This window comes from Aphis gossypii, chromosome 2, assembly GCF_020184175.1.
Source record: "Aphis gossypii isolate Hap1 chromosome 2, ASM2018417v2, whole genome shotgun sequence".
In the NCBI taxonomy this organism is placed as follows: Eukaryota; Metazoa; Arthropoda; class Insecta; order Hemiptera; family Aphididae; genus Aphis; species Aphis gossypii.
In genome coordinates this window covers 20,349,660-20,363,910 of record NC_065531.1, presented here as the reverse complement: position 1 = coordinate 20,363,910, position 14,251 = coordinate 20,349,660, and the positions used below count along the sequence as shown (strand labels likewise).

The 14,251-nt window shown below is 29.7% G+C and overlaps 1 protein-coding gene across 3 annotated transcripts in view; it reads left to right on the top strand.

Moving 5' to 3' along the window:
* The window catches only part of LOC114131094 (transcription factor Sp9), a 71,749-nt gene that overhangs the window by 42,661 nt on the left and 14,837 nt on the right, over window positions 1-14,251 (top strand). The window contains exon 1 of one of the 3 annotated variants that reach the window (XM_050199363.1): window positions 9,957-10,650. The exons of the other annotated variants lie outside the window; for them this stretch is intronic. Within the exon in view, the coding sequence (XP_050055320.1) occupies window positions 10,591-10,650 (60 nt within the window). The 5' untranslated portion in view covers window positions 9,957-10,590. Of the gene's footprint in view, window positions 1-9,956; window positions 10,651-14,251 lie in introns of those variants that run through there. 3 annotated transcript variants of the gene reach the window in all.

The window sequence follows — 14,251 nt, the reverse complement described above, 5'->3', positions numbered from 1 at the left end:
ACTTTCATATAATTGTGCAAATACAATTAGTTTTAATTTAGGTATATAGTATAGTATAAAAATAATTATTTATCCATATAAGAATCTAGTGAATATAATAAATATATTACATATAAGATAACGTCACCTATGCGTCCAATCTTAACAGCATGGATAATCTTCCAAAAATGGGAAGTGATGATATTAGGTATATATACTAGTGTCCCGTGTGACAAAATTCCGAATTTGAATCTCTAAAGGTATAACCAATTGTTTTCTTATTTAAAACCATATTTTCAAGTTCTTCAGATTTTTTTGTATTATAGGTACTTACGGAGTGTCAAATGGAAATACAAACATCTGTTTTTAAAATGAGAATATTTTCCCTTTCTTTTTAAACCGTAAATTATTTAATGTATATAATTTATTTGAAAATGTTGGCACGTATAACAATCTAAATTCGAACGAATAGTTTTTGATTTTATGTATTAAGGATAATATAGGTCCATGATAATGGGTTTAGATGATATGGAGGTTATGGTGTTTTGAAAATATTTATTTTTTTTTTTTATTCGTGTTTGATAAAATGTTTGTTTGCGAGTAAAAAAGTGTATAAATTTAAAACAAGATTAAAAATTTTGAAACTACTTAATAAAGGCCTTTTTTTATAAGCGCTTGAAGTTTAAATGTTGACAAAATTAGACATTTAAATATAAAAAATCAATTTTAGTTATTTCATCATATAATTCAAAAAATATGAGTATTGTTATTGATATGAATTTGAAACATTTTGCTGTTGCATATTATATCATTATTTGTTATAAATAACTCAATTTAAAAAATATTAATATTAATTTTATGCTATTGATATTACGAATTTATACACACCGTTCTACGGTACGCCGATACATTATATTGATCTACAGGTTATAATATCAACTATTTAGCAAGATAATAGATTGTAATATATAATGTATGAAATTATATTAACATTTTTATTAAAAAACGTATGCAATTTATTTTTAGAAAAAACAAGTTAACTGAACTATTATTAATAGGTAATAGAAAAATAAATTACCAATAACAATATAAATATAATATAAAAAAATATGCTTTGAAATATAGGTCGACGGACCATCATTTCTCGTATACAATAATAATTCATCATTAAATTCAAATTTAACACATGCTTTACAGTGACCTACAAAATGTCAAAATAGGTAGGTACATCTCCCTTTTTTTTAATAACATACTAATGTATCCATCTAAATATGTAATGCAGATATAATAATTATATTTACCTATATACCTATTAAAGCATGTTCGTCTCATAATTAGTTATTTTTTTAATTAACTGCTGGTTGTAGGTATATCCATAAACTTTATAAACACTGCTATAAATTTTTATTACACATGCTGAAACTGCAGAATACCGCCGCAATTAGGTATATACTATAATATTATATTTTAAATATATTTAAGTGTAACTATCTATAGTATACTTCTACAATGTAATTACAATCCTATAAACTATATTATAATAGATAATGTAAAAACGTTTTATAAGTACATATACTGCAATGTCGTATAGGAATAATATAAGATTAAAATGTATAATGGCATTAATGGCTATATAGTTTATACCTACTACAAATAATTTGTTATCGATTGTTGTATATATAATATTATATATGTATAAAAAACCACACACATATACTAATTTGTTCGGTCATTAGATTAACTCTCGTGATTCACGCCCCGGGACTTTTTTTTTGTTTTTGGCAAAAAAAAAAAAACTCCTAATTCCAGCCTATACATACTCGTGTATAGATAAAACTCGTCTATCATTAGTGCGGCAGCGTGTGTATTATGATGTAATAATGGTTAGTTATTATAATACACAGGAGGTGTGAGTGTGTGCTGTGGCGTTTAAAATGCCTTCAATTAGTCAATAATATAATATTATATTTAATATACACATATTGTTGTATTAATATTATACATCGGGCACCTTGTCAAATGAGTCCAATGCGCTCTTCCTCGGTATTATTATTTTAGCTCCGTATACACACTCGTATAATATACATATATACTATATTATTATATAATATGAACACATCCGATAACCGTGTATATGTGTATATATTTACAAGCGTTAGCGCACACCCATTTAAATATACACTCGGTGCTTAAAAGTACTCCGCCCCACATACATCGCCGCGGACCGCTTGTGTGTTATATATATATAAACACAAAATATAATATGTGGATAGGTAAATCGTCGCGCCCCGTCGGCAACCGTCCGCGCGTTTCCCTAATAATCGGATATTTCTACGCGCCTCGCCAAGTTAAACGCGCTCGCACGTGTCACCTCCGGTAGCAATCCGTTACCGCAATCCTGTAGCAGTCAAAAATTGCCCATTGTCTACGCGACTGTAATAATGATGATAATAGTAGTAATATAATAGAAACAAAAATAATATTATAAATTACAATACACATAGGTACCTATACTATGTATGTGTATATACATATTAACCTAGGTACTTGCTAAACCTATATTATACCTGTATAAATAGTAGGCTGTATACAGTCTATACTTTATGGGCCGTACAGTGGTGATCATCGCGATGGTATAGTCGGTGCCATAATGCAAGTACGATATTTTATAATAAATACCTATCGAGTAGAACCACTGAACCCGTAAAACGTTTGGTATTAATATAATTGGGACAGAATCGGTAATTGTTTTTGAAAATTAAAGATTTTTGATTTTGATTTTTTTCATAGAAAACTTTTTTATTTTTGATATGGTATCTACAAATAAATTTGAAATTTAAATAATTATTAGTAAACTCTTAAGTTTTTACTCCTTAACTTCTTATACTCCAAGAAAATATTTTCATACATGATATAATAAGTATCTCAATTGTCGTTTTTCATCTAGCGTGTGATATTATCAACGAAATAATAAGTGGGTAGTCTTGTTTATCAGATGTACAAAACTTTATTACATATAAACTAGATACACTGTATATACCTAAGATGGACTATTGTGTAGGTATGCATACATATAGAACATATTAAAATTTATCTTTCAAGATTAAAATCTAAAGTTTTTAATTGCTGTTCTATATGGTACTATCACATTTATTAAAATATATTTTCAAATTATATTTCGATATAGTATTTATATTATATAGTTGTATACTTAATAAATAAATATACATATTTATACTATACAGAATATAGGAATTATGAGGTAAAATATAATATTATTAGTTATAGTTTATATATATTATAACGTGTCCACATTCAACATTTCGCCGAATCTTCTAATAATGTGTCCTTATATGTACACATTTTTATCCGATTACCAAGCTTCAAACTACTTTTAATTTATTTAGGTATAGTATATAGTATACGTAGAATTTAGTTGCATAGAGCGGTTATAAATTAAAATTTTATTTTTGGGTATAGAAGTCGAATCATATACGTGTTGTACGCTTTAGGTATAGGTACATCAGCAGACTTTGTCGATCATATATATACCTATGGTATATATTAATACATAATTATCTAACTGTACCTAGTTTGTGAATTGTGTACACTATTTAAAATATACGTATACATTATACGTATATAATAATAGGTACCTATATATAATACAAGTATAGTGGCGTCATTTTTAAAACAAATGAAATGGCCGGTTGAAACGCGACGTGCTAGTTTACGATGTTATACATAATATATATATATACATCGGTGTTTTTAATATATTTAGTTTGTTAACGACGGTCGATTTTTCCACGTCTCGTATTTAGCACCCACCAGCCAGCCGCTGCAGGACGTGCACGAATGGCCAAAAGTAGAAAACCACTAGATGTATAATATACATTGTATATATATATATATTATATATTACTATTGTGGTGTTGTGTATTTATCAGTACCTACCTATCCATATTATTTATATTTTTTACCCATGTTTATTCATTTTACTCTCTGACTTGTCCAAACAAGTCATGCTTTTCCTATACATATATGTATGTATGTATTTAAAACGTCTCCGTCGTTATACCTAATGCGCGTGTGTTACCACTATACAGTACCTATATATAAATATGCGACTTGCGTATGTACACATATATATATATATATCGGTACGTGATCTGGGAAATTGATTACACGAAATTAATTTAGTCGGCACGCGGCATATAATATATATCTATATTTATACTTACATTATGAAAACACGAAAATTAAATATGCTGCGCAGAGTGTATGTATAAGTGTTGATATACGCCACGCATGTACATTTGTGTGCTCGTACCGTGTACATATATAGCATATACAAACACAATGTGGGTGGTGCCGTGTGGGGGGTGTAGTGGTGGAGATAACAGGGGAGGTACCAGAAAGCGCCTAATGTTTGGTTAACGAGCTTGTGTCTGTATCTGTGTGTGTGTGTGTGAGTGCATCGAACATATATATATATATATATATATTACTATTGTGGTGTTGTGTATTTATCAGTACCTACCTATCCATATTATTTATATTTTTTACCCATGTTTATTCATTTTACTCTCTGACTTGTCCAAACAAGTCATGCTTTTCCTATACATATATGTATGTATGTATTTAAAACGTCTCCGTCGTTATACCTAATGCGCGTGTGTTACCACTATACAGTACCTATATATAAATATGCGACTTGCGTATCGCGTATGTACACATATATATATATATCGGTACGTGATCTGGGAAATTGATTACACGAAATTAATTTAGTCGGCACGCGGCATATAATATATATCTATATTTATACTTACATTATGAAAACACGAAAATTAAATATGCTGCGCAGAGTGTATGTATAAGTGTTGATATACGCCACGCATGTACATTTGTGTGCGCGTACCGTGTACATATATAGCATATACAAACACAATGTGGGTGGTGCCGTGTGGTGGGGTGTAGTGGTGGAGATAACAGGGGAGGTACCAGAAAGCGCCTAATGTTTGGTTAACGAGCTTGTGTCTGTATCTGTGTGTGTGTGTGTGAGTGCATCGAACATATATATATAATGCTATGACGGTGGCGCCTTTGGGTCGTATCATTAAGCCGACGACGACGAAAGATCGCTGAAAAATCGGTTCTGATGCAGACACGACCGCTGCTGCTGAGGACAAATGATTTCCTCCTTGATGGCGGTATTTTTTTTCTTTTCCATCTATATCTAATACATATTATTCTCTCTCCTCTCTCGCGTTCATTCCGTCCGGCTGCCTGTCCGTCTGTTTATCATCCTCTCATTCACTTTATGTGTACGTGTGTATAAGAAACTGCAGAGTCCGGCGTGCTACGTGCCGGTTGATCTATACGCGCATCGAACCCATTACAACAGAAATACTATACAGAAGAACAAACCCAACCGGTTTAATGTACCTTAAATATAGGGGTAGCGGAAATTGCAATAGAAATTTGGTCCGTCGCTCTCACACTGTTCTACACACATACACAGTCACATGTATAATACATAAAGGTACCAGCTACTATATACATTGTAAAATTCAATTGGCCAAAAACTCGTTAAACACACGGTCTCGTCATTAAATACTCAATTATAGAGTCTTCATTTTTTTTTTTTTTTGTTATAATATCATCATCATTATATCATTAGCTTTTTCTAGTTTTTGGTTTTTATCTTCAACCATACTATATAGCTGTATCTATGTATATTGTGTATAATATATATATATATATTTTATTCGAATAATATAAATATAGTTTTCTACGTTTGGTGTGCATCTTCAATAAATAAAATATAATGTCTATAAGAAATAAAACACATATTTTAACTAGCGAATCTTATTTCTATTGTTTATCGTAAACACATAAATTCCTCGTATGTGCACTTTAACTTTCATCATGTATTGCACTGCACTATTTCCGTATTAGCTATGTATAGGTAGGAACCTATAAAAAATAGGATGTATACGAATTTATATCAGTATAGGTGATTATTGTAATTTGTAAGCAATTTATTACATGTATATGACTTTTCTCACGAAGTATAGGTAAACTAAAAAACTAATTTTCTAAATGTATTTTTTACAAAACGGTAATTGTTTTTTCTCCTTTAATTATTTTTGACTATATTGAAGGTGTTGTTTAATAATTACATTACATTATATCTGCAGTATCATAACAACATTTTTTGTTATACCTGTGATGAAATAGCTTATATACCTATCTATTATAAATGGTGTAAATAATGGATGTGAAACTATATTTACAAATTCACCTTAATTTTACGTACATACCCGGGTATTGTATATTTATGTATATTATATATTATATAATATGTACCTACCTATATTTTTAACAAATGTTCCATTCAAATACAAAGTTCATGAGTGAATTGTTTTATACTTAATTATTAGTATAATTGTTGTAGAAATAAAATATAAAAAAACATTATGTAGTACAAGTATTGAAGTATAAGTATGCATTTTTATTGTATATGTTTATACTTCCTGCAGCAGGCTAAATGAATTGCAGAGCCGGAAAAGCAAAGTAATATTGGCCTACCGAGTTTTAAGATCTTTTACTTTTGATTACAGCTACAACTATTGTTTGGAAAAATATAGGTAATTCGATTCAATTATATTTTTTATTAAAGTTTCTACTAATTTATCATAGCTATAAAAAAAATAAAATATTGACCAAATACTCATATAAGCGGCTTATCGAGATTTCCTCAGTAGTTTGCCAAGCTTATCCATAACAATAACACATAGAGCGTACATAACTCTAACGTCACATACATATAAGAGTAAACAAAACGGTATATAGGTACGTCTGCAGGCACGCAACGACTAATATTCGTTTAAAAATTTTAAAAATTCACTGTACCTATAATGATTAAATTTTGAAGTTAAACTTTTAACTAACATGATACAAACACTTGAAAAAAACATCTTATATATTATTAATACTTATACAGTTATACCTATATTTAAATACATAACAGTTAAATAAATAAATAGAAGCTTATAAATATATAACTATAAGCTAAATATAAGCTATTTCAGTTATTTAGGTATATTAAAGTATTACCTCAAGAAAACAATATATTTTAATTTAATAAGTCAATCTAACTTTGAATAATAATACTTTACTTGGACTGTACCTATGCAAGCAATTTGTAAATACTTTGTATACTTGAATAAAAAACTTAGAATGGGACATATTAGTTTCTAAATATATCTATACTTATATATTTGGGCATTATAAATAAGGTATGGTAGTATTTATACTATACATAGTATATATACCTAAGTTGTACTTATCTATTAGTATTAGCTGGTGTATAGTATATAACCAATAAATTAGCATTAATTATTCGTTTAAATTTCTCATATTCTAACGACTAATGAGTAATGACTAATGATATGGTTGGTAAACTAAAAATAATAATAGATATAATAATTAAACACTAAACATTTAGATTTTTGAGATAGTTAATACTACAAATGATTAATGGTGTTGTGTTTACGCCCAAAGAAAATAATATATGCTTTGCATGAGCGTTTCTATAACTTTAAATTAATTTAATGCGAAAATTCATCAGACATATTTAGGTATATGTACCTATTTAATAGTTTGTGGTTTGTATAAATTGCATTGTTTGTGGTAGGTACTGCAGTTTAATCTATGATGGTTTTCAACTATATATTGTATAAAGACTATTGCAAGTGAATTATAGCAGAGCATCACATTAAATAAATTTATGAATCATGAATATTCAATTATACTTGTGAGTGCGATTTTCTGCTATAATAGGTGCGCTACTATACATGTACGTATAATATGTTTGTATTTGCTGAAAAACACAATAATATGTATACGATAAAGGTCTTTATATAATATTACATAAAAATTATACGTAAATTATAATATGTATATTGAATATATACAACACATGCTCAATGCTCATATGTATTATATAATATAATATTTACTATATTTAGCTCACTTATATAAGTATAATCATATGATATACGCTTATAAACTTACCCTTATTGTATACATATTAACATAATACTACAAAAATAGTACATTATATTTATAAATTATTTTATATAGATGTATCTATAGATTGTATCTGTATATTGCGTTGCACTTTGACACGGACAGTTTTTTATATTGCTTAAAAAATATATTTTTTGTTTACAATATATACCTATATATAGAGGTAGGTATACTGCGTACTATTACCACTGTATATAATTTAAATCATTTTGCACACTTTTATAAAAATCAACTGATGAACACATAATAATATGTAATTATATACTTATATTATAGTAATTATTATATTAATACTTAAATCAAAATTATTATATTATTAGTAATAATACAAAAAGACAATTTTATTAAACTTTTTATCGTATCTTATTTTTATATTATAGGTATATAAATGTATATTATATACTAAATGTATTATAATATGTATAATGTATGTATTATAATATAAACGAGTATATTAGCGACAATGTTCACGCTAATGCGCGTGCATATTACGCAATATAATAATACACGTGTTTCACAGCACGTGCTGCAAAATTGCGTGGTTTATATATAAAGCGGAATTTATACATTAAGATCGTATGGCATATTGGCATATACGATATAAATACCTACACTGCTGGCCAGAATATTATATGATATTATATCGTACATCGGTTATAACAATTGTGCAGACCACCTACTAAGGGTGCTGATCGGGTAATTTCCAGGGATGGAAACATCTGCAGTAGGATTTTCAATATAGGTATATATGTATAATGTACATTGAAAAAATCTATATATATATTTTATTTAAGCATGTTATATATATATATATAAAACATTTAAACTATAATATTATATGATTTGTTTCAAACAATTTATATTGATATACCTAAATATATAGAATTATGAAAAAAACCCGCGTTTGAGTTCGGTCGATAATATATTTATTTATTATTTCTATATACATTTAAGTTTGCTCGTCGTGTGAAATTGCGCCAATAGGTATATGACGATCAGCTTGTAAGTTTAATTTTAGCATAAATAGCTGCAATGAGGTTACCTATATATAATAAAAGTTCCTATATTAAAATATTTAGAAACAAATAACGTCCGATAGGATATGGGAACCGAGTTAAATCGGCAGTGAGCAGTCGATATATAAACGATAAATATAAAGGTAAAAAATATTATTTATATTTTTATATACCTACGACGCGCGTATATATGTATAATGCGAGTATATACCACGTCATCAGATCCGCCTGATTGCCTGAACGACTGACAAGCGATGGCATCCGTCAAAAGCGAACCCTGCAAAAGCCAAAAGGCTATAACTTTATAATATATCCAGGATATTATATTAGAAGTATTAACGCGATATATATATGACTACTACGTATAAGTTTACGAGCGTTTGGTAGATTTTTTCCATGAAAGTACTTATCCACATATTATAATATACCTACCGATCTACCTACACTTATATATAATGAGTTCGCGTATACCGCGGTATATAATGTAATGTCTTATAATGTTATGAAAATACAGCGTCGCCGCCCAGCGCGGTAAAATGTAAAATATCGATCGTCGACCGGGCGACACCGGCGCGGCGCCACTTTCGGTGCCGCGCGCCTCCTCGTATTATATTATATACTATAGTGTCGGCGGCGGCGGCGGGTCCAGCGTCGTCGTCGTCAACGCCGTCGCCGGTGGTGGCGGTGTCGTCGGCGGCGTCGGTGGGGGCAAAGGAGCACCGCCGCGGTGGGGCGTGTCCCGGGCGCCCCTATTTAATTGCGGTTTACTCGCGGTCGGTCGGTCGGGCGGCGGGGAAACGCGACGACGACGCACGCCAAACGTGGGCGTGTCCGTCCATTGGCCGCCGGGACCCCGTCAAGCTCCGCCCACTTGTAGCGAGACGCCGCCGCCGCCGACTACGGTCCTCCGTCCGCGTACAGTCGCTCCGATCGCGGTCCCGAACAGTCTACACACATTGCCCGTTACGGTATAATCATCGCGGTCTTGCGCAACGTTGTACGCGTTATTATTGTCGTTTTCGATTCGATTCACACACAGTTGTTTTTTTTCTTATCAGTTTTTTTTTTTGACTCTATATAATGTTTTTCATTCGGTTTCGTTTGTCACACGCGCCGGTTTGAAAAATGCACGATTTTCGTTGTCCGCTAAGCGAATAATAGTCATCCGTTTTATACTTGTACACATACATGCGTAATATATACATCATATTTGATACGTATAATTGATATTATTATGACACAAGTCGTAGAGTATCGCCTATTTTAAACGTCGCATTGAAACTATATTTTTTTATTGATACCGAGTGATGATCGCCATCACAAAACTAATATTATTCTACTGACGGGACGTCGACCGCCGCGGCGTACACTCTCGCTCACACTTACGCCACTTGCATCTATACGACGATCGCGAGTGACGACGTATTTTTTTCTATACAACATAGGTATATTATTATACCTATAAACAGTACGGAACACACGCGAAAATAACATCATGTTGGCAGACTATCCAATATCACGCGTACCCGGTGGACCACTCTATAACACGTCTGTGGTAAGTTCACGACGAATTTATAATATAATTATGCCTACACTAAACTTTCTGTAAGTGATAAATAATATCATAATGTTTTTCGATTTTAAATATATATACATCGTATATTATGCATCACATGTAGGTACACATAGGTACACGCAGAGTATACATTATTAAAATTCTAGTTTTACTAGCTCGACTTGATATAGGTATATAATTTGCAGTATATAATAATATGTGGCTTAAAATATATAAATACCTACGTTTATTATTAAGTGTATAATAGGCACTTATACCTATATAATAGATATATAAACTAGGTATATATATTATATATATATATAGGTATTAATTACTTATAATGACCATACTGCAGCTATATTTTCCAAGTAACATATGTATATATTTTAATTTATAATAGATACCTTATATATATATAATACCTATGCTGTATGATGGGTATCAAATTTAGATGAATTTTTTTTTTATAATTTAACATCAATATATTAATAGATACTTTAAAAATGCAAACACGTATTTAAAATGACTCTTATGTGCATCTAGTATCCCCAATATATATGTATAAGTAGTTATTGTATATAGGTATACACGCTATACCTGGGTTGTAGGTATGTATAATGCATAAACCTTTATGAATATTAAAAAAGAAAACCACAGAATTGTTAATCTAACGGTTTTGTTTAAGTTTTTGGGTATATATAATATTATATAGGTATTATCTATAAATTTAATTGTATAACGTACCTATCTAATCATAAATTTATTTATATACAATTTATTGATACATATATAAATACTTAATATAATTACCTACTTATATATACGTTTTAAATTAATTGAATACCATTTAAACGAGAGAATGATAACTCATTTTAAAACTTTTAAGTTTATTTATTTTATTTTAAATTCTTAATAAGGAATTATGATACTGGAGTTTCATTATGTATATAATTTATAAGTGCACACGGTACACAATGTACCTATTACATTGTACCTTTTAATATAGTTTAGTTTATAGTTTATAATATCTGCACTAAAACCACCATAAGACATAATAATAAATATGCTGGTTTAATTTTTACTTGAGATTGTATAGGGGTTTTCTGATTCGATAATTATAAGTTAAACCCGATTGTATACATTATTATTTATATATATAATATATATGCATGTTCTGAAAAAATAATAAGTAAATGTATTATAACACGACCGATACACCAGTGAAAAACAATAGGTGATTCGTAAAATATGTGTCAGAAAATATGACGTTTATAATGTGTTTTTATATATATTCATGTAATGTATTCCGGGTCGGCGCGGGTTCAAAGGGCTACTCGACGGGGGTGCGAATCGTAAAACGAGTCTCTAAAAATTATTGTATTTTCTGGAACCAAAAAATCGCGGTGCGTATTATTATTATGATTATTATTGTCGTCTGCAAAGAAGCCGCCTTCTCATTTCTATTATATTTATATATATTGTATGTATAAAAATACGCAATATACTATATTACCAGAAAAAGAGAGAGAAATTGGAGTTTTTGTCACATTTAAATCTTGGATCGGGTCTTATGTTATTTATTGGTTCCAATTATATACATGCGTATATATAGATTTTCTCACCCCAACTATATATTTAAGGGTAGTCTGATATATAATAAAATAAACGAGGATTTTTGCACATGAAAACCTTACACTACTGTAGCATATATGCTGTGTCATTTTCACTTCTGAGAATATTTTAATATAGGTATAATATATATAGATGTAAATACGTAATATTTTATAGAGAAAGTGAAGAATTACATTGAACAATAAATTTATAATACTTATTTATTTAATGCATTTATATTATAGAATAAATTATAGTAGGTATATTATATAGTTTCATTAAATAACTTTTAGTATTTGCCGAAATAAACATCTGTTAAAGTGCATTGCACTATACAACTTTTATTAATATATTAAATATATAACTATATTATATATTTATATAATTTATATCTATCGCATAATATTATATTAATTTATGGGAAAGGGGTTAACTATATGCTAAGAAATTGAAATATGCATGTACCTATCTATATATCGTCTCAAAAAATCCTCATATTTGAAATACTCTGTTAATACTTGTAGTCCTATTACATATTATATTCGATTTTACAATATTATAGATATTACGTCAGAAAAGAACTGGAATGCTATAAATCATGATTTTTCGGTTTCTTGGTGTTTCATTATTCCCATTTTACTCGATACAACATATTGGTACTTACCCCACATATGGCTACGTATATAAATATATATTATGTATAGTATTGCGGCCACATAAATATTTAGTGGTGACACGTATACGCAAGAATATAGTCTAGTGTACAAAACCGCAAAAAGGGGTTTTACAAAAGACCTACAAAATCCTGTGTGCATACCGCACAAGCATGCGTATTTATATACGTGTTTAGGATATTGCATCCCGCTGATACTATATTCTGTCTCGGCGGGTGTCGGCCGTCGGGTCTTAACCCTCTTCGAGATTCACTGCGTATGCGATTGTCCTTTTATATGTGTATATACATATGGACTCTTCGTCGGTACGGCCGCTGGTCAACGTGTCATCGTGGGAAAGGGTCCGAGAAACGGTTTTTGTGTGGAAAGGACGGAAAAAAATATCGCTACTGTAGTCAGACCGACCAACCATAAATTTTCAGTGAAATTGAATGGAAAAAAAGTTTTAAAAACATAATGCATTATATATAATATATATATACATGAAGGTATACTGTTGTTATATAACGGCAAAAAGATACATATAAATAGTATATAGACGCAGGTAACGGGTTTTTCGGAAGCAGTGGGTGTCGACCGTTGACTGGTATTATGGCCTTTATATTATTATTATTATTTTTTTTACCCAGAAAAATCTTAACCTATACCGCATTAACCCTGTTTTTGTGGGTATGGACTATATAATATATAGCTGGTAGGTACATTATAACGGGAAAGAATGGCTAAAGGTATATGAGGTACATATATATTATATAATATATATATAATGCACTTCCGTAAATATAAATATACATGTTGTATAATATATTATAATAAAATGTCATCAGTTAGAATGATTTAAAATATTATGTGAAGTTTATATTATAAACATGTAGTTATAGCAGATACCTTACCTATATATTATTTTATATAGTTTTGAATGCAACTACAATACCATATTGTTTGGGTTTTATATACCTGTAGGCCGCTTTAATATATTTCACTTATGTATAAATATAAAACATGACGTATAAAACTGTATGTATTGTACCTATATAGGTAATACTTTCAATTTGCCACAATAATATTCTTCACTGTAGGTACTTAAACAGTTTGATATATCTATACGAGTAGATAAGACTTTAAGTACACCTATTTTTTATATAATTTATAACTAACTCTTAAGCCCGCACGTTAGTATAGGTATAAGGTATATCTATACGGACTATTTATTATAATACGAAACTTATATATCATTCGTTCAGTTCATTTGATATACGTTTGCAGGTTTAAATTGAGGGTTCTATATATATATTATAAAGTATATTAAGTAT